The sequence below is a fragment of the Pimephales promelas genome, chromosome 9 (assembly GCF_988280905.1).
Source record: "Pimephales promelas chromosome 9, fPimPro1.hap1.1, whole genome shotgun sequence".
NCBI lineage: Eukaryota > Metazoa > Chordata > Actinopteri > Cypriniformes > Leuciscidae > Pimephales > Pimephales promelas.
Window position 1 is genome coordinate 1,312,845 of NC_142777.1, and position 24,656 is coordinate 1,337,500.

A 24,656-nucleotide genomic window follows, 5' to 3' on the forward strand; every position below is an offset into this window, starting at 1 on the left:
ACAAGCAGGTTATAACTGTGTGTTCTATGTCATAGATCAAAACGTGAATCATATGAGGCTTTGTTCCCCACAAACCTTATTTCAGGAGATTTAGCAAAAACCCATTCAAAAATCCCATAGACTTTAGAGCGAGGGAACCGGGAGTGCTAAAATGCTAACTCACTTCCGCGTTTTGGCCTACAGACAGTCAATGAAACCACTTTTGAGTCAATTGTCTAATTACTTTAAGTCCCTTGAAAAAGAGGGGTCTACATATTAAAGAGCAGTAATTCCTAAATCTTTCCTCCAATTTGGATCTGAGTAAATACACTTAAAATATCTGAGACTGTGCACTTTAAGCCCATCTTCATTATTAAATCGTACTTTGATCATTGGTAAACACGTAAAATACATTTTTTTTCCAGTGTCCAAATATATACACTCACTCAGAGATCCACTGGTTGACGATCACACGTTGATCTGATTGGTTACAAGGTGGTTTGTGACGTCAGAAACACCAGCGATTTCAAAGCTTTTGTTTTTGAGACTGTCTTTGACTTAAAGCGTATTAAAAACACCACATATACAAATAAACAACATTAAACGTTGGATTTTCACCTGCTAATCCAGATCTGACTGATTTTAAAACTCACACATGCAAATAACTGAAAAGCCATTCTTGTCAACAAACATGATTTATTGATCTCCAATCCTAAATGAGAAGAGCACTGATTATTCTCAACAGTCTGGGTTAATAAACAACCAGTAAATATATAACTTTGAAACTGAAGCGTTACACGTGCACCGTGAACAGGTTAGCATCCGTGAGATGCGCGGCATATACACCGAGTGCCGCCACTGTCGGGATCAACAAAACCTGGAGATGTGTTTCTACGCGTATAGGAGCCACTTGAGAACTGTTTAAAGGGCAAACACTTCCTGCAAACGTAATTCGGACAGATTTCTGGATAGCACACGAAACTATTAATAAATTAATCAGCTGAGCAGAAGGCTCCGTTAACAGCGGGCAAATGACAGACCTCGTAATTTACATAATCTCCACAGAGTGGGTGTGGCTAAGGGATATGTGGGTGTGGCCAATGGGTGATGTAGATCATGTGGGTGTGGCTAAGGTCACGTGGGTGTGGCTAAGGCGCCTGCGTGGTGCCCAACCCCACGGCATTAGCATACGCCGAGAGCAGGCTGACCACCTGCTTGGTTTCTAAAGTGAGCCGGGCTTCTTTGAGCCAGTCCTGCGCCACGCGCTGCGACTCGCCGCGTAGCTGGTTGATGAACTTGGCGGCTAGTTCCAGGTCTCCGCGCTCGATGCTGTACGTGGCGTAGGCGAGCAGCTTGAACGTGTCGAGATCTTCGCCCGCTAGTTTCGCCGGCGGCGCTTCTTCCACCCTCTCGAACAGAAGGACGGACTGCAGGTAGGACAGGAAGTACTGGTAAAGACTGTTGCGGGTCTCGTCGATGAGCGCCACGCGGCGCGCGAGCCGGCGGATGTCGTAGAAGCGCGCGCGGAGGCTAGCTTCGCTGTAGACGCCTCGGCTCAGAGACTCTTCGGGAATAGCGGTGGCTAACGCCTGGGCGAACTCGTTTTGCGCGCAGGTTTCTTTGATGGCGAGCACAGCGCCCTCTAGAGGCTCGGTGGGGGAGTCGGCACCGGCGGACTTCAGCGTGTAGTTCAGAGCCTCTACAGAGAGCCACAGCTGGTGAGCCTTACGGGCCTCTTCCTCAGCAGTCACATGACCTTGGAGACAGAAGAGAACACATTAAGGTCACTTTTTAGCCCTTAATCCTGTAATTGTGGACAAATGTGGGCACAGATGACTTAAGTGTGATCCTAATTTTTATTTATTATAAATGTTATATCACTGTCTTCGATAAAGTTTTGTCTATTCATTTATGGTGGGTTTTTTTTTACACATTTGTCATTAACATGTTATAACAGCCTCATGACATAAAACTTGTGTCATGTCATGATTATGAAGGTGTCATGTCAGTCTTATGCACACCCCTTCAAGTAAAGTGTTACCGAAAATTCTGTCTTAATAGATAAAAGTTTACAAGTTTTAATAATATAAAATACAGTATTATCCTAAGTAAACACGGCTATTACTTTACTGCAGTTATGTTATCAACGCATGTGTGGATGATACCACAAAAAGCTATTTTGCAAAAGATAAACAGAGAGCACTGCCGCGACCCGCTAACCGTTAGCCGAAGTTCTAGGGCTGGGTATTGACACAAATTTCACAATTCGATTCGATTTCGATTCAATATCGATTATTTTGGATATCATTTACAATAAATGGCAAATTTTGTCAACAACTAATGCTGTAAACTATGGGAGTCTAGTTGTAGCCTATAGGCTTCATTAGCCTAATATGAAGGTAATAATGAACTGTTTTGTAGCTATACAAACACTTAAATTACACTTTTATTATTTTTATAATAAGAAGATTATATGAAATATAAACATTTAAATCATAAAAACTTGCCAGATTTATTCAAATATGCATTAAATATTGAATAACATTAAGATTATAATGCATATGTAATATGGTGTATATATTTAGCAAAATGCTCCTCTCTGGAGTTATTTTTTCTAGCTGACTAACGAGTTTATGTGGGTTTTCTGAGGTAAATATGACGATGACATTGATTAGTTTAACTGACGTCTTTCCACGGTTGAAACGCTGATTGAGCGAATCAATGTGACATGATCCGGATTTGGATAAGTTGTCCTCTATCTTTAACACACTTTCAGATGCTCATTCATGTTTATTTGGCGCTGTGACTGGTATTATTAAGCCGGAAGAGAGATCAGCGCTGCTGCTTCTCCAGAGCGATCTCACGCCACAGCGACAAAACACTATTTATGTTTTTGAATTTCTAAAGAAAATGGACGTAATTTGAAAATTGAGACTTTGTTTCATATCAATAGTAACAAAGGACAAAGATCATTGCGATTTTTTGGATGCGCGCAGCCGCGATACAATGATCCATTCATTCAAATGAAACAGGATGACTAATCGATTCTTGAGATTTAAGAATCGATATCGGTTCGTAAAAATGAGAATCGATTAATATCGAGAAATCGATATTTATTAACCAGCCCTACGATGTTCACAGCAGAACTACGGCTCGAACGGGCGTGTGTGTGTGTGTGTGTGACGAGCCAGCTGGCGAAGGCTTACTGTCGATGGCCTCCTCGATGCCCTTGAGTCGGGCGTACGCCGCGTTCATGTCCAGCGTGAAGGTGTCCAGCTGTTCCTGGGTCAGTCTGCGGTAATGAGTCTCCTGCTCCATCATCTTACTGCTCAGGACCTGCACACACACATTAACACACTTTCATTTACTGTGTTCACTGATCAAACTGACAGGATTTGTTATTTTTGATATGAAATAGCACAACGCTAACTGCGATTAATCGTACGGGAGGAGCTACGAATAATGTTCAGTCCAGCTTTGATCAATGAAAACAGCACTGACTAACAGATCGATTCTTGGCATCTAGGAGTCAATATCAGTCAGTCACACAGGTCGCCCATCGCATTACTGGCGTGAAGAGCTGGAATTGTTAATGAGCGCTTGGTGTGTGTGTGTGTGTGTGTGTGTGTGTACCTCTTGAGCCTCCTGACGCAGCTCCTGCTCCTGAACCTTCAGCACGTCCCTCAGGTGATCAGTGTGAGCCGCCGCCTGACGCCTCAGCTGAGTCCTCATCTCCGCCTCCAGCACCTCACGCACCTCCTGGAGCTGACACACACACACACACACACACACACACACACCTTTAAGCTTTAAAAACTGCTCCAGGAGAGACTTCTGATCAAAAACATTTAAAATAGTAATGTGTCCCAACTCCTGTGTTCAGCTTCGGCGTTGAAGCAAGACCTTCTTCAGCCATAAACTCAGAATCAATGGCATTCATGGTGAAACGTAAATGATTGGTTTGTAATTTTAATCTCATTCTTACTGATGCTAAAAATCTAATTCTTAAGTTTGACATTCCTAAGAATACACACATATCTGGTCAAAAAAGAAGTGATGTTACACTGTTTTTCTGTATTTTTGATTAGATAATGCAGCCTTGGTGAGCAGAAAAATAAAACTGTAACGTGTCCCAGCATTTGAGCGTTGAGTGTGTTTAGCTTGTTAGCCTGTTGCAGCGTGAGTGTTTAGCGTGTTGCAGCATGTGATTGTTTAGCCTGTGAGTGTTTAGCGCGTTAACGTGTGAGTGTGTGTAGCCTGTGAGTGTGTTTTGGCGTGTTGCAGTGTGTTTATTTAACGTGTGCGTGTTGCAATATGCGAGGGTGTTTAGTTTGTTAGCGTGTGAGTGTGTTTAGCACGTTGCAACGTGAGTGTGCATCAGCGTGTGAGTGTTTAGCATGTCATTGTGTTTAGCGTGTGAGCTCGAGTGTGTTTAGCATGTTAACGTGTGTTGCAGCATGTAAGTGTTTAACGTTTGAGTGTGTTAGCGTGTGAGGGTGTTTAGCATGTGAGTATGTTTAGCATGTAAGCGTGTGTTAACGTGAGAGGGTGTTTAGCGTGTGAGTGTGTTGCAGTGTGTCAGTGTGTTTAACATTTTGCAACATGCGCGTGTTGCAACATGCGAGGGTGTTTAGCGTGTTAGTGTGTTTAGCATGTTGCAGCGTGTGAGTGTTTAACATGTCAATGCGTTTAGCGTGTGAGGGTGTTTAGCATGTTAGCGTGTGTTGCAGCATGTTAGTGTGTTTAAAGTTTGACTGTGTTAGCGTGTGAGGGTGTTTAGCATGTAAGCATGTGTGTTAGCGTGTGAGCGTGTTTAGCATGTTAGCATGTGTTGCAGCATGTTAGTGTGTTTAAAGTTTGACTGTGTTAGCGTGTGAGGGTGTTTAGCATGTAAGCATGTGTGTTAGCGTGTGAGCGTGTTTAGCATGTTAGCATGTGTTGCAGCATGTTAGTGTGTTTAATGTTTGACTGTGTTAGCGTGTGAGGGTGTTTAGCATGTAAGCATGCGTGTTAGCGTATGAGTGTGTTTAGCGTGTGGCAGTGTGAGTGTGTTGCAGCGTGAGTGTTTAGCATGTCAATGTGTTTAGCATGTGAGCGCGAGTGTGTTAAGCATGTTAGCATGTGTTGCAGCATGTTAGGGTGTTTAACGTTTCAGTTTGTCAGCGTGTGAGAGTGTTTAGCATGTAAGCATGTGTGTTAGCGTGTAAGGGTGTTTAACGTGTGAGTATGTTTAGCATGTAAGCGTGTGTGTTAGCGTGTTGCAGCACCTTCTTCTCCTGCTGGATCCGGATGTCCTCTCGGCTGTGCTCGAGTGCCGACGCTACGGCTCGCTCCAGCGCTTTCTGGTCCTCCAGCTTCTGCTGCTCCAGCGCCGCCTCGATGTGGATCTGCTCGCGCACGCGCTGCTCCGCTAGCTCGCGGTTAAGCTGGTCAATACGCCGGTGCGCATGAGCGATTAGGGAGTTCAGGTCATCGGCGCTCAGCTTCCCTGCTGGCAAACACAACAGAGCAGAGCTGGAACTGCGGTCTTGTCTGGCATGATCTACCGCTAGGGTTGGCTATCGCTATATTTTAGCGATTCTGATTCTTAGCGACTCCCACGCGAACCACAATAGGGAGGAAATCACATGTGTAACAGTATATTAGATCCGTGCATTTATTCTTAAAGGAACAAAAACACATATCAAAATTTGATTAAAAAAAATCAAGAATTGATTTGAATCGAATCGTGAGGTGCCGAAAGACTTCTGCCCCTAGTGAACTGGGCCGTGTGTGTGTGTGTGTGTGTGTGTGTGTGTGTGTGTGATCTCACCGAGTCCCTTCCAGTTTGCCTGGATCTCAGGCGTGATGTTGGCGAGCTCCTGCTGGAACTGAGCTTTGGCTTCGTTCACCAGCTCACTGTACTGAGACACGACCTTCGCCTCGGACTGCGCCGTCTGCACCTGCACAACACACACACACACAGACACACACACACATGTGTGAGACACACTGTGTGTTTGACTGGTTTTGTCCTTCTGTTGGACTCTCACACATGAATTATGTTGAATATCTGTTAAATTGAACTCCACAATTAGATAATACCAGTTTAGCTCAACCAGTGACCAAGCAATGCTTCATGTTGTTCAGTGTGTGTGTAAAAAGAGCAGAAAACACACTTCAGAAGAACATCCTCAGCTCAATGCAGATTTTAGAAAGGCTGTAAGAATGTACGCATCTCGATTCCCCTCATGACAGACCTACACTGGTCACCAGTTAATTATAGAATCGAGACTAATAGCCTATAAATCTCTGGATAATCTAGGATTATACATCTATAAATCTAAATCTAGGTCTATAAATACATGATAGGTCTATAAATCTCTATATAATCAAACGCAGAGCTATCGGTGTGTTTCACTACACTGTAATAAGGTCTGAAGATACAGGCTTTGTAACGTCTTGTTTTGTTCTGGGTTTCCTTTGATCTGTTATCATTAGGGTTGGGTATCGAGAGTCGAGTATCGATTGGAACCGAGACGAACTTTTTGTTTTTCCCGGAATCGTTCAAAAGTTAAAATTTCGATTCCTAGTTTCGATATTCACAGTCCGCCGAGCGGAAGAAGAAACCGCTGAACACCAACGAAGAAGCGTCTACCGGAAGTGTTGGCATAACCGCGCGAGTCGAACATGAGTAGCTTACGTCGGCGATCCAAAGTGTGGCTTCACTTTTCTAAAAATAACGAAATCTCGGCAAAATGCAAAATTTGTGACAAAAGGAGTATTTTTACAGAAGGAGTATTTCCTTCAGAAAGGCCGTTGGTTAGCAAGGTTAGCTAAACTTTTTTGCCTCTTAAAAGAATCGGAATCGAGAATCATTAGGAACCGGAATCGAAACAAGGAATCGGAATCAGAATCGTTCAAATTCAAACGATACCCAACCCTAGTAATCATGATGTGGTATTATTATTCTGTACTGTACTGAGGTCAGCCTGGCTGCGGTCACTAAAAGTGCTTTAGAAATAAACTGAACTGATTCTGGGTATAATAAGTCACACTTTACTTTATTCTTTCCTTTAGTGTGATGTCCTGATCCCACTAGTAAAGAGATATCACGAATGCTATCAGGTGTGTGAATATTGTTTGGTTTGACTGTGTGTGCCGGGTTTCCCCAAGACGCTCACCTTGGTGACGACTCGGTCCAGATCCACGATCATGCTGTGCAGGTTCTCCTCGGCCGCCAGGATCTGAGGTCTCGCCGACTCCAGCTTGCTTTGCTTTGCGCTATTGATCACTTCACGAAGCTTCTCAAGCTCTCCTCTGAGTTGGAACACACACACACACACACATTTAATTCCTAACAAAAATAAGATGATATATATATTATTGCTGTCAAACGACTAAAATAGTCAATCGCGATTAATCGCATTAACCACTTAACTGTTTTAAAAATATAGTGGGACGTTTGCCACTATATTTTTAAAACAATAATATCTTAGTAAATACCTTAAATAATATTGACAAACTATATATCATTTCAAAGCTTACAATCTCTAGTTTCCATATTTGGTGACTGATTTTCAAAATATATTACAGAGGAGCCATAATTTATCAATATGCAACAAGAATATTTTCATACTCATAAGGCGTGTTCAGACCTTTATTTTAAAATAGCAGTAAACATGAAAAATCCTGAAACAATGGTAGATACCTCAGTTTGTTTTCATGCCAAAAGTTCAAAAGATAGAATCCATTCAATTATTTTGGAAAAAAGGTCTGAAAAGTTTGAAATATCAAGAAAAAAAAGAATAAATTCACCATTTGTGACGTGGTAGCTAGCTATGACTTACATGCGTGTTCTTTGTATGTGTTTCTTAGAGGTTCAATTCATTTCAAAATCTGCCAAACTTCCCATACTACTTCTGAATAGGATCTCTACTTCAGAAATTGTTTGAAAATTGTGAAAATAATGGTTCATATCACTCAAAACACGAGTGGAAATGCAGGCGCCCTTATATGGGCAGTAATGGAGTCTGATTGTGCCCTAGTGAAAAAGTTTGGTACTGCGCCCAAACAAAATCTCACTGAAAGCTCATTTTTTGAGATATCAATCTAAAATTTGAAACACAACTTGTTCAGATTTTTGGCTTTGATCTTTCTGACGTTTTAGAGTAGCCCAGGTTTTGAAAATATATATTTTATGTAAAATATGAATAATTAATATTTTTACATTGTACATTTCCATAAACTCAAACTTCTATAACTTTTTTTCTGTTTCACTTTCTTAATTTATTTCACTTCTACAAAAATCTGCCAAATGTCTTCTTTAAAACAAGACCAATCATATGTCTATATTCCAAAGCATTCTTAAATTACAATCATTTAAGTTCGAAATGTGCATTTTCATCTATATTCAAAAAAAAGGGGGGTGACAGTTTTAATGTCATAGTTAACTTGTGATTAACCGCAATTAATCGCACATTTTTATCTATTCTAAATGTCCTTTGATTTCTTTTTGTGTGTGCTTGGCCATCATCAAGTGGTGTTTCAGACTGGACGTGCTGCGATGATGATAGCTCAGTTCACAACGACAAAACACACAGATCAGGTCTTGTCAATTGAACCATTTGGCAACTTTTTAAAAGTAAACTTTCCATTAGGGCTGGGCGATATGGCCTAAAAAAAAAAAAAATCCCAGATTGTCATCTGCAGATGACAAAGAAATTGTTCAAAACAAGTTTTAACTTTATTTTGTTTTGATATTCCCTTCTGTGATATTATCTGGATTAAAGTGCAATCAAAAACAACAAGTCAAAAAGACAAGAGGGCAGCAGACCCTGTCATTGTAAATAGTGTAAATGTAACATAATAACATGAAATGGGTGGATTGGAATAAAAAAAAAAAAAGTTTATTGTGATTGTCAAATTATTTGTTAACTAAACATAATTTTATTAGGTTTATTAACCATAAACACAAAGACTATACTGTTTTTATTATTGCTTAACACAAATTTCACAATTTCAAAGATTTGATTCTGATATTGATTCAATATCAATTCCTTTGGATAAATATTAGGTACAGTAGATACGTTAATGTGTTATGTTAATTGTTCTCCAAAAATAAATTACCTAATGCAGAGTGAACACACAGGGAGCCCTGTCAGCTGGTATTATCAAAGGTTAAAACTAACTCAAATTAAACAATGCGTTTTATTATAATAACAAACAACGTTATAATATTTTAATGATATAGGTCAAATATAATAAATGTGTAATATAGTTATCATATTTAGCAAAATGCTCCTCTCTATAGCAATTATTTTAAGTCCAACTAACATGCGTGCTGAGTCTAAGGCATAGGGCCTGAGGTAAATGTAACGTTACGTGACACATGTTGTTCTCCAACTTCTCCGAATGGGTTTCATAGCGCAGCGTCATGTTGCAAAAGCATGTGAAAAAACCGAAAAGACCGTTAATCGCGCAATAAAAAAAGAAATTGACGCCGTTGGGTTTGCGTTAACGCCGTTAATAACGCGTTTAACTGACAGCCCTAATATATATATAGCGATATATACCCAGTCCCTCCAGGATTTCACGATTTTTTTTTGTGATTTTTGCGATCAAAATGACTGATTTTGTGGTGGTAATTTCCAAAAATTTGTGAAAAAAATTGCGATTTATATATAACATTTACCATAATAGTATTCAGTCCTTCCAGAAAAACGCGGACTTTTTTTGTGATTGTTGCGGGCAAAAATTGATTGATTACTCGGCCCGTTTTCTTTAAAAATGCGATGGAATATGCGGGATATTTATGCAATTTTATGCGATGAAATTGCAGGAATTTGCAAAAATTGAGAGAACTTGCAAAAATTGCGGTTTGATGAAAAAGATTTATTTTTTTCAGTGATTCCCCCAACATCCTGTTCTCACTCGGCTAATGTAAGAGTCATTTCTATTACTTCCTTTGATAAACAAGCATACTACATCATAGAAAGTGCTGGGAACTAATCTTGTTTTATTTCAGACTGTAAGAGTGTAAATAAGGTGTGGCCCCTTTAAGAGCTCTCTGCAGTGTTATATGTGCGCCTCGAACACCCCATGTGTGCGGGTCATTTCTGTTTGATGCTAATTCTTTTATCTTATGTTGTTTATTAAGTAACGATGTGACGGTAGAACGTGTGACAGACAGTTATACGAGTTCGATTTGTGAGATGTCAATCGCCTCCGTGAGTCTGTCTGGCGTCGCGTAATTGCGTCACTTCATAACGTTCCCATGGAAACAGGGGGAAATGGCTGCTCTTGTGTGAAGCAAACGCAACATTTTTTAACTTTCTGCTAAAATACTTTTTTTGCAACGAAAATGCGAGGATTATGAAATTATGCAAACCCCGCATATTTTGCACGGAAATCGGCAATTTATGTGGCGAAAGTGCGGCGTATTTGAAAAAATGCGGCCCCCGCATAAATATGCGGACTTTGGCTGATTTTGCATTGAATTCAGCGATCGCATTATCGCGTTTTTCTGGAGGGACTGTATACCATGCAACATTAACATGCCAAAACAGCTGATAGTGTGAAGTAAGGCTCCAGTCACAGTGTCTTCCTCAATATCTCTGTGTGTGTGTGTGTGTGTGTGTGTGTGTGTGTGTGTGTGTGTGTGTGTGTGTGTTGATCTCACTTGGCTTTCAGCAGGGCGTCTCCAGCCTCGTCCACAGCTCTGGTTCTCTCGCTCAGAGCTTCAGTCAGAGCTTTCCACTGAGCTGACTTCTCATCTGGAGGAGTCTGAACACACACACACACACACACACACGTGTTATGACCACAGAAATCAGCTCGTCACAGCCTCAGACGTCTCACACACTCTATATATAATGTTTTTTCTCTCATTATATATTGCAGCATCAGCTCTTTTCTCACACAAGGATTCAGTCTAAACCCCGCCTTTCCGAGAGCCTGCTCCGCTCTGATTGGTCCGAAGTGCACAGTCTGTTGTGATACGCACAACCGCCGCTGCGTCATAGAATGTCTCTGAATAGGTTCACGCCCACTTTTGGGGGAAAACAAACTAGACTTCCTATAGACTTCAATACAAAATAACGGCAAAAACCAACGTCCGTACACAGTAAATAACTTAAGAAATCACTTATATAAAACATGTCAAGTAATTATATGTCCACCCTGCCTGCCATAGAGCGTGAAAGATACATACACAAACTTAATTTTGCCAATTTAAAAACACATCCCTTTATTCTCCCAGCATCAAATTGGTGCAACAACCCCACCCAGTGGCCAGAGGTGTCTCACCCGGACGCTTAAGCCCCTGAATGATTTTTTTTCGTTTTTTAAAGTAAAAAACCTTAATGTATATATTATGAATTTATGATGATGATGGCTGGTAGCCTGGGCTAGTTGATTGTGGGCATAAAAAATCTATCTTTCACGCTCTATGGCGGGCAGGGTGGACATATAATTAGGGATGGGTATCGTTAAGGTTTTATCGGTATTACTACTCTTACCGATACCGCTTATCGATCCGGTACTTTAACGGTATTCTTATCGGTTCTTTTTGGTGTTTTTTTTTTTTTTTTAAAGAATTAAGAACATAATTAAACTCTATATTTTGAAATGTAAAATAGAAAAAGCAAAACGAAGAAAAATATATTTTTGTTATGCAGCAATGTGCAGGCTTTTTTGTTTTATATACAAAAAGGACACATAAGAAAAAAAACAAGTAAAAACACAAGAATAAAATCAATCAAAGATACAAATTATATAAAAAAGTGCTTTAATTTCAGAAAGGTGTACTAACATATCTTTTCAGGTAATTGTTTCTGTCTGAAAAGAAACCTAATTTAGTAATCAAATATAAAATAGCACTGTATAGTTTATCATAGATAGAATAATGCTTATTAAATCTAAAGTTACTCATTCAAAAGCTGTAAATGATTTTCTCTGCCTTTTGTTGTTTGATTTGCATTAATGGCTGAATCGTCAGCAGGTTTAGGCTATTAGACTGCTGCCCCTTTAAGACCTAGAGCAAATCTAATCGGTAACCGGTAACTGAAGCACCATCAATTTCTCCCTATTATTTACGTCCATTTAAGACATAATTGTGTTTAAGTGAATAAACTGTGTTTAAGCGAATCTCAGAGCTGGTCATTTTGACATTTGTATGTATATTTGATAGTTAAGGAGGACGCACGAAGCCCGGCTACTTTTTTTGTCTCGTTGCAGTCCGTTTCGGAGCGCGCACCGCCTTGTGAACAGCGTCTCTTGCGCAGGCTTTTGTGTTTTTAATAGTCATTTTCTTAATCTTGCAACAGTAGAAGACAGCATTTTGCAACAATCGCCGATCGTGCTGATTCTGACGGTACGTTTGGGTTTTAGGAAGAACTGACAGCGCTCCGCAGTGCTGTGAAGTAAAGGAAGTTTAAGCTGGACAGATCATGCGTCTTGTTTTTTAACGGTTTTATCTCAAATATCTTCTTTTTATAATCTTTGGAGGCCGCAATACAAAATATATTAGAATAATATCCCAGATCTAAAGTGTAACTACGTTGGATGTTTAGTTCTGTCCTCATTGTCACTCATTAAGCAGGGCTGTCGTGTTGCGCGTGCTGTGGCTTTGCGTGAGAGATCGCTCTCTTTCTCTCTCTCTCTGCTGAACTGCGAATTTCAAATTTGCAACACAGACAAATGGTTTAATTAAAATATAGTTTATAGAAAAGGCTGGCGATATAAACATGTTCAAGATAACGTCTTTATAGGAATGATAAATAATTTCTCCAGTACCGACAGCAGAACCGGTAACGTCCGAGCTTATCGATACAGCGGTCTTTCAAAATTCAGTACCGGGGCCCGTTTAATACCGGGTTTCGGTACCCATCCCTACATATAATTACTTGACATGTTTTATATAAGTGATTTATTAAGTTATTTACACCTGTCGGCTGTGTACAGACGTTGGTTTTTGCCGTTATTTTGTATTGAAGTCTATGGGGAGTCTAGTTTGTTTACCCCCAAAAGGGGGCAGGGACAAAATCGACAGTTAAGTTCCCGGATGTGCCGGTTGTGCGTATTGGTCTACTCTGCTCTGATTGGTCGGTTTGTTGTGATTCTGGTGTATTCTGTGAGTTTGCCTGATTATGTATGTGTGTGTGTGTGTGTGTGTGCACCTGTGAGTCCATGGCTTCTCTGAGCTGGTCAGTGTGTGCAGTGATGGCAGCGAGTGCCGCCTCCTGCGCTCCGATGGCCTGCAGGGTGACCTTAGCAGAGCTGCCCAGAGACTCCTCCAGCCCCGCCGTCAGAGCTGCAATTTCAGAAGAACGACGTACGATACTACAGTTTATACCGAGAACATCTCTATAAATCAGGTGTGTGTGTGTGTGAGACGTGTGTGTGAGACTCGCCTGTCAGCACGCGCTGCTCCGCTTGGTCCTGTTCCTCCAGTCGAGCGCTCACCTCCTCCGCCGGTCTCTCCTTCAGCTCAGGCTCATGATGACACTCTTCAGCTGCACACACACACACACACACACACACACATTACAAATAAAATCATGTTTCACTAAAGCAGTTAGCAAACAAAAATACAAAAAAAATGGGTGATGTGAAATAATGAAAGACAATAAATACATCTTTATAGTGCGCTGACTTCACTGGCTGCACACACACACACACACACTCATAAAAAAGAGGACGGACATTGGTTAGTAATTGGGAAAGAATAGTGGTTAACACACAGTGTAAGTGAAGAACTGAAGAAAACACAGTGAACACAGCGGGTGTTAGCATGCGTCACATGATCACACGGAGGATGGACGGCGCTTGAGATCATGCAGAGAGGAAGACACACTAATGGCCAACAGCACACAGCAGGCGTGTGTGTGTGTGTGTGTGAGCCGGTTCTGACCTGCCGGCGCGGGGCTTTCGTCACTCGTACCCGGCGCGGGCATAGAGGGCACATCGCTGATAGCAGAGATTATGTGAGCGGCCTCTGCTGAGGCTTCTGCAACAACAGTAGTGCGATTACACATTAAACTGAGGAGTGTGTGAGGTACTCATGAGAAACACACATCAGATCCAGCACAGCACTCGCTTTAGTGGGTTCAGGACAAACACTCAGCTGGTGTGTGTGTGTGTGTCAGAGATGTTCACAAGTCATTTTTTGGAAGTCCAAGTCAAGTCTCATGTCTTAAATTATTAAGCATTGTCTAATTAAATATGTGCGAATTTGCATATATTTAAAAAAAAACAAAAAAAACGAAATCTGAATAGCCTATTAGATAAAGCCAGGTTTAAAATATTTTTTTCATTGTGTTCACATACAGTAATAGATGGGGGAAAAATAGATACTTATGGATATCTACTTTTGTTATCCTGTTATCAGCCTTAAATAGATTTGCCATGTTTTTAGAAAAAAGAATGTTATATAAATCAAGCTAGGAATAATATATTTACAAATCCATCTGTAATAGTCTTCACAATAAAACTAGGTACAAGACTGGACAGTTTGGTGTGTTAGGTTTGGTATATAGGGGCTACTGAAGTGGAGATTTCAGACTTGGAGTTTGGGAGAAAAGTCATTTTGAGAAAACACAAAACGGGATCTAACGATTTCCATCAGGCCAATGAGATTGCTCAATTAGAGTTAAAGGACAACTCCGGCGCAAAATGAACCTTTGGTCTAATTACACATTGTTACCTAGTCAACCGTTATCTGAGATTTGTTTTCATGATTGCCGAATGTAAATAGTTATATCTCTAAAAACAGTTTAGCCTATAGCGCTAGTATAATGCTAGTATATAGGGCATAGAGTAATGACAAATAAAAATAGCTGGTTATTACCACTAACAAGGCTCAAAATAGCCCCACACTAACACGACAGCATAACAAGAAGATATTTTATACACACAGTCAACTTCGCGAATACAGGAAGAAGCCATCTTTGAAAAATAGTTTCTACCAGTCAATCTACGAACACCGATCCAAGTGTGCTGGTGAGATGTGAATAAGGTGATAAGGTGAGCGCGAACAGTAGGCTACGTGTATATATTGAAGAGAAGAAAATGGTTTGTGTTTGTGTTTCTTCTGGAAACAACGAACCATATGAGATCCTGCACAGTTCAGCGCACGTTCGTAGATCGACTGGTAGAGACTATTTTTCCAAGATGGCTTCTTCCTGTATTCGCGAAGTTGACTGTGTGTATAAAATATCTTCTTATTAAACTGTTTGGACACTGACAAAGTTCTCAATGCTTCGGTTTGAATGTAGAGACCCTTATTATGTTATCCTGTTACTGTGGGGCTATTTTGAGCCTTGTTAGTGGTAATAACAAGCTATTTTTATTTGTCATTACTCTATGCCCTATATACTAGCATTATACTAGTGTTATAGGCTAAACTGTTTTTAGAGATAACACTATTTACATTCGGCAATCATGAAAACAAATCTCAGATAACGGTTGACTAGGTAGCAATGTGTAATTAGACCAAAGGTTCATTTTGCGCCGGAGTTGTCCTTTAAATCCCCCCTTTTACTTTCGCGATTGGTTGCTGATTAAAAAAAAGGAAATGACCATATTTGGATCCGACAACACTGAACTGGAGAGAGAGAGAGAGAGAGAGAGAGAGAGAGAGAGAGAGAGAGAGAGAGAGAGAGAGAGAGAGAGAGAGAGAGAGAGAGAGCTTTCTAGCGATGTCTGTGATGACGGTGCAGATCGCGGAGCAGCAGGATGATTTACAATGCCAAACTTTTGTTGAATTTATGAGAAATCTACAGATGCCAAGTCAATGGAGACGGCTGGTTTGTTTTCCCCCGCTGTGGGCGCAAAAGGCGGGGGACATGCAGCTTATCATACGCTTCCCCAATGTATGCGCCAATAAAAGAAAATAGAAATAGATTAAAATGAATTTAGATTTAGAAAGCAATAATTGCATGAAAACAGATTGCTCACAAGTCTTTTGGGTCGAGTCGCAAGTCAAGTCTGAAGTCAGTGTTTGTGTGACTCAAGTGCGACTCAAGTCCGAGTCTCAAACTCGAGTCCCCATCTCTGGTGTGTGTGTGTGTTTTAACCCTTGTGCGACCATTTTGCCTGTGTTATTAATGCCATCTGCATATATTTTGGCACAGGTGTGTATTTTAATTTAAATTTTACTATTTCACCCCCATTTCCTTTAGTAAACTTATTTTACACCAGTAACGCACAATAGGACAGAAATCTCCCCTTTGAAACGGCCGTTTAAGTATCCAATGATGCAATCTTTGTTAATATGCTTTCATTCTGTTGGCAAGGCTTCAAAATTATTAATTTTTTGTTTACCAGATGGAGCCATTTTTCAGGTTTGGCCCATAAAGCAAAACCTGTGTTCTGCTCCTGCATATTATTAGCTTAGCCCCGCCCACAACATCTGAGCTCGGCAAGTACGGTTTGGACTTGATCCGTTGTGAAGCAAGTATGTTCGGACCAATCAAATCCTCAGGGCGGTCTTTATACGATGATCACCACGTCAGCAAAGAGCGCTTGGGTTGAGTTTGTTTACAACAAAGATGGCCGCCGCTGGAGAACTGAGATGTTTTCACATCTCTTCTTTAAAATGAGGCATCACGTGTTTACGACACTTCTTTGTCCTTTATTGACCCATGTGTAACTTTTTGTTTAGTTGAAGTCAATAAAATGCTGAATAAAGTGGCAGTTTTTGTTATTTTTGGACCAAAATGTATTTTCGATGCTTCAAACCATTGTAACTAACCCACTGATGTCACATGACTACCTTGATGATGTCTTTATTTCCTTTCTGGACAAGGACAGTATACCGTACACTCTCTCGGACTAAACCTAAAATATCTTAAACTGTGTTCTGGAGATGAACGGAGGTCTGACGGGCTTGGGGCGACAAGAGGGAGAGTCATTAATGACATCATTTTAGGGTGACCTAACCCTTTAACGCCCACCCTCACCCCGATATCCACTTACCTACTATATCGCAGGAGGAAACAGTGCATTAATGGAGCAGTATGTCTGAATTCACGGTTTTCATAAAACAGTAGGTGAACAGATGACCAACTACTTCCATCTGATGGACACTGTGCTATCCCATGAGGCCACAGGAGAGGACTTATGAATGAGAGATTTCCAGAACCAACACACCTGGTAATCATCCAACTGTATTTTGCGCTATATATATGTATATATATAGTATAATATTTTCTCTTGGAGTGAACAGATGTTTGTCAGGCATTATCTATCTGTGACCGACACATTTTATTACAGCTGAAGTATTATTTCTAATAGTAGACGTCAAATATTGACATTATACCAGAAATTCTAATTACTCTGTCACAGTGCATTAAATCAAGTGAAATCTGCATGATCCTCCAGATCTCGTGTAAAATGCCCTGCCTCCAAGAAGACCAACAACTAAAACATTCATTTCTCGTATAATGGCGTCCTGGTAAGGTTGGGATCAACACTGCTCTGATTAAACTGCTCTGTCTCTGAGGTAATGCTGTCAGTCTTGTGTAACCTTTCACCCACTGAACTCTTGGTCACTAGTACATGCCATGATCACTGAAATAAAAAATATCTATTATATAGTACAGCTGTCAAACGATTAATTCCATCCAAAATAAAAGTCTGTGTTTACATAATGTATGTGGGTGCACTGTGTATAATTATTTTGTATATATATATAAATACATACACATGCATGTATATTTAAGAAAAAAATATTATTTATATGTAAAATATTTATATTATATACAATATAAATTATATATAAATCTATATACAGTATAAACATGAAAATATTTCTTAAATATATACAAGCATGTGTTCAATCTTTTATTTTGGATGCCATTAATCGCGATTAATCGTTTGACAGCCCTATTATAAAGAGATCTGAGTGCCTTAAAGTTAGGGATGGGCAATGATTAATCGCGATTGATCGCATCCAAAATAAAAGTTTGTGTTTACATAATATGTGTGTGTGTAGTGTGTATAATTAATTTGTATATAAAAATACACACACATGCATGTTTTTACTTAAGAAATATTTGCATGTATATACTTTATATATATTTATACATAAATAATATGATATATAAATATTTGATATATTAATAACACATTTAAATATATACATGCATGTGTTGGTATTTATATATACAAATTAATTATACACACCACACACACACATATATTATGTAAACACAAACTTTTATTTTGGATGCGATTAATCGTTGCCCATCCCTACTTAAAGTGTGGACACATTTAATAAAACGTGGGCAAACTCGAAGGAAGATCCCCATGTGGATTTCGCTCGTGTTCAAGTTGGTTGTTGGTTGGTTGACAAAAAAAAATTATCGAACAATTTTCATTTGTGAAATAGAGCAAAAACAGGCGATATTGTGTAAGTCACTTAATATTAGCTACTTGTTAATTGAACTGTTGTATAAAACCAATATCACTTTTGTAATCGTGCCGATATTAACTATAATAAATGCTGTAAATATAACAGAGAGGTATGTTTGCCTCTTATCTTGAATATTGAGGTCATTAAAAATTATTTTTTAACAGTAAATCCCGCAGCTCTAAATGCTCAAGTGCACTAGTCTAACCTACTAGACTACATTACAGTGCACGAGGGCAATGTGTTTCAGTGAAGGATAATGTCAGACCACACATCGGCTCCTGGACATAAAGTAGGGCAGACTCAGGGTCGTAGCGCTAGTTTCCCGCTATAATAAACATTTTGTAAGCTTTATATTCAAAGCGCTGAAAACATCAGACATACTTTTGACAACACTATTCTACACACACTTGCTGTCTTTACGCCTTTTTAAGAGGAAATAAAAGACCACATTAAGAGCAAGTGGTCAAGAGCACAGACGGCGAGTGTGTGTGTGTGTGTGTGTGTGAGTCTCGCTCACCCTGGAGTGTCTGTGCCGGAGCTTCTTCTGCCGGTGCCGCTGCTTTTACAGGTGTCGGATCAGCTTTAGCTTTCGGCTGCTTGGACTCCTTCAGCGCTTCGGACACGGAGGAGATCTGCAGGGGTTCGATCTTCCCCTGTTGAAGGAAACATGCCTGTTCACATCCACCTGACTGACATCCAAGCACTGATCCCTATAGACCTCATGCACCAGAGAAACGTGGGCGCCGTCATCTTTTAAAATACAGTCTTTGAGCTTCCGTTTTTGCGGTCGCTCTGTATATCTCTATGGCATTTCTGTCCAAGAGTAATTAGCTTTTGAAGTGGATTTACTTAATTTAAAGTTAACAAAAGTTATCACGAGGATTGTAATGTTTAAAGCAGATGTCTTAACAAATATCAGTAGAGCGGGAAGATTTTAAAACGAGCCGTTCATTCATAAATAGGGTTGGGTATCGTTTGAATTTGAACGATTCTGATTCCGATTCCTTGTTTCGATTCTGGTTCCTAGCGATTCTCGATTCCGATTCTTTTAAGAGGCGGGGCCAAAAAAGTTTAGCTAACCTTGCTAACCAACGGCCTTTCTGAAGGAAATACTCCTTCTGTAAAAATACTCCTTTTGTCACAAATTTTGCATTTTGCCGAGATTTCGTTATTTTTAGAAAAGTGAAGCCACACTTTGGACCGCCGACGTAAGCTACTCATGTTCGACTCGCGTGGTTATGTCAACACTTCCGGTAGACGCTTCTTCGTTGGTGTTGTTCAGCGGTTTCTTCTTCCGCTCGGCGGACTGTGAATATCGAAACTAGGAATCGAAATTCTAACTTTTGAACGATTCCGGGAAAAACTAAAAGTAAGTCCCGGTTCCAATCGATACTCGATTCTCGATACCCAACCCTAATCATAAATAGGCAAGATCGCTGTGAAAATACAGACCGGGAAGACAAAAGACAACGAGCGCAGAGCTGAAAAGGGGCGGGGCTACAAAAGGTCTATAGATGAACACGTGACACGCATGTGCACACGTCAGCGTTTCACAGATTCACGTTTTTGTGTACTAATGAACTAATGATCTTTACAACGGAAGTGAATCAATCAAAACTAACTTTATCTATAACTTTATTCTAGATCTGTTACTGTAATCTCCTGTTCTCACTGTAAAAGGCGCGCGATACTCGCCGACGTTTAACGCCTCGTGACTAAACAAAGGGCGCTAATGTGAGTGTGCACACCGACGCGAAAAACGCCACACGTAAAAGCGTCATTTTTTTTTAAAACGGCTCGGGTTCGTTTTTTAGTTTGACGCCGCGTCAAAAAATTGGCTCACGTGTCTGGAGCTTCTGAAGTTACAGTAAAACACAACTTGGGGGCGCTCAAACACACAACGGTCTTACCGACAGTGTTGGGTAAGTTACTCTAAAAAGTAATTAATTACTAATTACTAATTACATCTTCAATAGTGTAATTAGATTACTGTACGAATTACTCTCTAAAAAGTATTTAACAACTTTTAATTAATAATTACTTTCAAAATCCCATATTAATCTCAACCAGCTGAATAATACAAGGATCGACATGAACCTGTTTTAATTCTTTCAAATAAATACCATAAAATTGCATGAATTATCCTTAAACTGACCAAGGTGGAGAAGGTTACATTATAAAAACATACTTTTTAGCATCAGACGATACATTTTGATGTTAAACCCACTATTGTTTTATGTCTGATCTCATGACATTTCAGACTTTATTCATACATATTTTACAATAATTCATACCAATTTGTACGAGTGTGGTCATACGATTTAGACACTTTATAAAATACATACGAATCGCTGTGAGATCGGATTGATCCATACACAGTATTTACCTCAATTACATCAGAAGTAACTGTAATTAAATTACAGATAAATGAAGAGTAATCCCTTACTTTTCATTTTCAAGGGAAAAGTAATTAAATTACAGTAACTAAGTACTTGCTTATAATCACTGCTTACCGAGCACACATACGTAACGGCGAAGAAGATATACACTGCCGAGAAGAAATAAGACGAGGAAGATGCAAGGCCAGATGAATCATGTCAGGGAATGAATTAGCATGTTCACTCGGCTCATCGTCAGAGAAAATCGCTTGGGTGCGAACGCAAAAAACGTGTTGAAAAAACGCTGATTCGTCCCGGTGTGTATGGCCCTTAAAGCTGCTTTGAAACGGTCCATATTGTTAAAAGCGCTGTATAAATGAAGGAGACTCGACTGAAGCACAGCGTCTGAATCCCTCCATGGTCTGAGAAGTGAAGTGAGCGTAACTCTTACCGGTTTCTTCAGCACAGGAGCGGGTGGAGGCGCGGGCTGCCCGAGCGCCATCTCGAACACCTGATCAGAGTACGGGACGCTCTTCTCTATGTTTGCACGAAACTTCGGATCCCATTTGGCATAGAGGATCGTCCCACCAACACCGCCACCCACCGTCAGCAGACCGGCGGCCACGACCTTCCCCGCAGAAGACCTGTGTGCACAAACTCTGGTTTTAAACTTATATAAATTGTCGAAATTGGAATAGATAGTTGTGAATTTATACTAGTATATACAATTTTGCTAAAACAGTTTCATGGCCGGTAAAAAATAGTTATGGCCGCCGGTAGATTTTCTTCAGTCACAGGTCATTGGCATGCTAATGCACTAATGGAATAATATGCTAATGGTATAATTCAGTAATAAAGGTTGTGTGTTAGGGTTTGAGGTGGTACCCGGAGTGTCCGGCTGTGGTGTATCTGCGGCAGTGCTGTAACGGCTGGGCCGACGCTTTCCCACACTGCAGAGAAACAAACACACACACATCAACATCTCACACACACTACATTAGATCAAGTACAGCATTCAACATTCAAGAGATAAGTTAGCTTTCTCCTACACTGAACTTCTACATCAACGTTTTAGACAAACAGCCACTCATTTCAGATTTAAATGTTGATCAGTAAAAACAGGTTTATGATATATAAAAGGCAAGTAAAACGCAATAAGCAACGATGAATGAATGAATAAATGAATGGACAGCTGTCACTAAAAATTCGTTTCTATTTCTTCAATGTCATTAAGACGGTTGAAAGTTTATCAGCTTCTTTCCACGGCATCGATTATTCATTACACTGATACACTAATTTGCATAAAAGCGCCATGGTGAACATGACGTCAGCGTTTGTGTGGGAAACTTTCTGAACTTTACAATGACAAGGTCACGTCCTTCTATTGGACAAAACCAATAAACAATTGACGGTCTGTAGTACATAATATGTACGCTTACAATATTCTACGTGAACAGGGTGTAAGTAAAATACCGTTACATGTAAATAACGACGAATACATGATGTAAAAACTAAAGATTTCCAGACAGCTGTTGGCTAGCTTGTGTGTCAGAAAATATGAATCATACAAAGCCCGCCCATTTTTACATGCTAGGTTTTTATTGGTAAAGGGGGGCGTCACTCACGTCATCGTGAGATTTCATTCGTTCGACGGATCTGCCTATCATACTAGAAACGCCTCTTTCGAACGCACGTTACGTCGTTTGACGTACAACAGCGTTCTATACCGGTGCGCCACCTAAACTACAAATAACAAACCTCAACTGATGAAATCCCCAACTCACCACGAATTTGCTTTAATATAATCAACGGTTAATTACATAAACACTCATGGGGTTACTGTTAACCGTGATTTAGCACGACTCGAGTCATCGGGCCTCGCTGTGGGTCACTGAATGACCGCTCGCGCAGGATAAACTCACCCGCGCCGCTGCACGCGCCCCTTTCCAACACACGCGCAGCATGATTCTGCGTCCTGGACCGGAGATCAGAAATATGCGACCAGTTTCAGCAAAACATTATCAATGTGATCAACCTCGACAGCGACTATCCCTCAGCACACTGTAGATTAGCAGCAGCACAGCACTGGTGCGCGTTGTGACAGAGCAGCGCATGCGCAGTGGGCACGCCCAACGTCAACATACGTCACGAGCTCGCAGAAGAGGAAATATGGGAAATAGTCGGATTCGTTAGCTCTCCCGTGCTCACACTTACATGCATTGCAATGATAATACTCAATCTTCCATTAAATACACAGATTATAGAAAGCATGAAGCTTTCGTTGCTGAGGTACAGAGGTAACACTTTTATTTTGCAGTCTCCCACTAACTCTCAGCCTAACCATGTAGTTTATTTAACATTAATATTACTCAGTACTTGTATATAATTATGACACCTTAAAATAAAATGTTTGTTTTTAAATCATTTGCATTGTGGCGTTGTTTTCAGCACAATTAAACCATAAAATTAAAATATCATAATGCTATAGTCTCATTAGTACTGTAATATGACACATCTATTAATAGCACCTCAATAAACCGTAACAAACATCATTAATAACTGTAAATATAGTATTTTGGGTGCTTCATAATGACTTATTGTGAGAGGCATATAAGGTGAGGTTGCAATGAAGTTTCCTTTATGTAATGCGTGCTACCATTGATCTATATGAGATCATGTATATTTAACTAAAATGGTTGTGACTTGACAAAACTGAGCAGATCCACATTGTAACACCGGTGAGAAAACGGGACTTTATTGAATTGAACATCATTACAGGTATAAGTTCCCAAATAACGTTTAGACTCTGACGAACAGCAAAAGTCAAAGTCTGTATTAGTGTTAATGGCAAAAAAAAATGCTGTTCGGAAAATAATAATAAACTAACATGCTCCAACAAGACAATAACATAAAATGCAGATGGAGCCATGAAGAATTGCATGTCGAAAGCCATTTTTTTAAATTCACGTTATGTAAAGCTATCACTTTTTTTTTTCTTCAAAAAACAAAACATATGCACATGCCCAGAGTGTTAAACCTTTATATAAAGACTCGCATCTCCCCCATGATTTAGTAAGGGAACTCAATCTTAGATCATTCACATTCTGGAGACACACTGAACACACGATGTGATTCTCAGTACAGGAACACATGGGTTTGTCTTCAACGTCTCACTGGGATTCATGATGAGTGCTACAACAGAAACGTATCATTTTTAGCTTTTAAAATCTTTTTTTTTTTATCATCTCAGAACAATGCATTCGACCCAAATCAAGTTTTTTTCCCTTTGAAGAAAAAAAAAAAGAAAAAAAAAAATTATTTTTTATTTTTATTAAACTGTGCAAAGTTAAAACCACCAACAAAAACCCCAGGAGCCAATGTTATGAATCTAACGACTAAACACATCAAGTCATTTGTTTGTTGTTTCTTTTTTAAATAAGTGCAGGAAGTGGTGTTGTCAAAAGTAGCGGCTTCGGAACCAAGTCGAAACTGAAATTTAAAAAAAATGTGCCGACGCCTCTGATTGGCCGTTGTATTCACGAGCTCATCCGTGATTGGCCACAATGATCAGCGCTTCAAAAACGTGTTGTAAATGAACATCAGCGAGACACATCACAGATGAGCTCGTGATCAGAGGCGTTTGTGAGTCACATTTAAAAATTTCAGTATCGCCTTAGAACCGAAGTCGGCCCGTTTGACGACACTAGCAAGAAGCGAGACGAGGGTTATTCGGGATCCAGCGGTTCAGTAGCGCGCGGTCTCGCGGGTCGCTTCTTGTTCGACGGCCACCGGCACACGGGGCAACAGTGCCGCCCACCGGCCAGCCAGACCACAATGCACTGCTGGTGGAACACGTGACCACACGGCAGACCCATGACCAGGCAATCCGTGTCAAAGTTCTCCAG

At 40.1% G+C, this 24,656-nt stretch overlaps 2 protein-coding genes across 4 annotated transcripts in view; both read right to left on the reverse strand.

The window, feature by feature from the left end:
- Positions 1 to 655: 655 nt before the first annotated feature.
- immt (inner membrane protein, mitochondrial (mitofilin)) lies at positions 656 to 22,858 on the reverse strand. Of its 3 annotated transcripts, none has more exons than XM_039653652.2 (14): positions 22,674 to 22,858; positions 21,637 to 21,701; positions 21,203 to 21,395; positions 18,891 to 19,026; positions 13,871 to 13,966; positions 13,371 to 13,472; positions 13,137 to 13,270; positions 10,640 to 10,743; positions 7,143 to 7,278; positions 5,792 to 5,921; positions 5,247 to 5,467; positions 3,613 to 3,744; positions 3,186 to 3,315; positions 656 to 1,735 (listed from the first exon to the last, which is right to left on the reverse strand). In XM_039653652.2, the coding sequence occupies exons 1-14, from the start codon at positions 22,713 to 22,715 to the stop codon at positions 1,128 to 1,130; spliced, it is 2,229 nt and encodes a 742-aa protein (XP_039509586.2). In that variant the 5' UTR covers positions 22,716 to 22,858; the 3' UTR covers positions 656 to 1,127. The 3 variants fall into 3 exon arrangements, with proteins under 3 accessions (XP_039509586.2, XP_039509585.2, XP_039509587.2); XM_039653651.2 differs by having other exon boundaries at positions 5,247 to 5,470; XM_039653653.2 differs by lacking the exon at positions 13,871 to 13,966 and having other exon boundaries at positions 5,247 to 5,470.
- Positions 22,859 to 24,066: 1,208 nt separating this feature from the next.
- rnf103 (ring finger protein 103) overlaps positions 24,067 to 24,656 on the reverse strand; it is a 6,915-nt gene continuing 6,325 nt past the window's right edge. The window contains exon 4 of the mRNA XM_039653649.2: positions 24,067 to 24,656. This exon is cut by the window's right edge and continues 1,156 nt beyond it. Coding sequence (XP_039509583.2) covers positions 24,477 to 24,656 — 180 coding nt within the window. The 3' untranslated portion in view covers positions 24,067 to 24,476.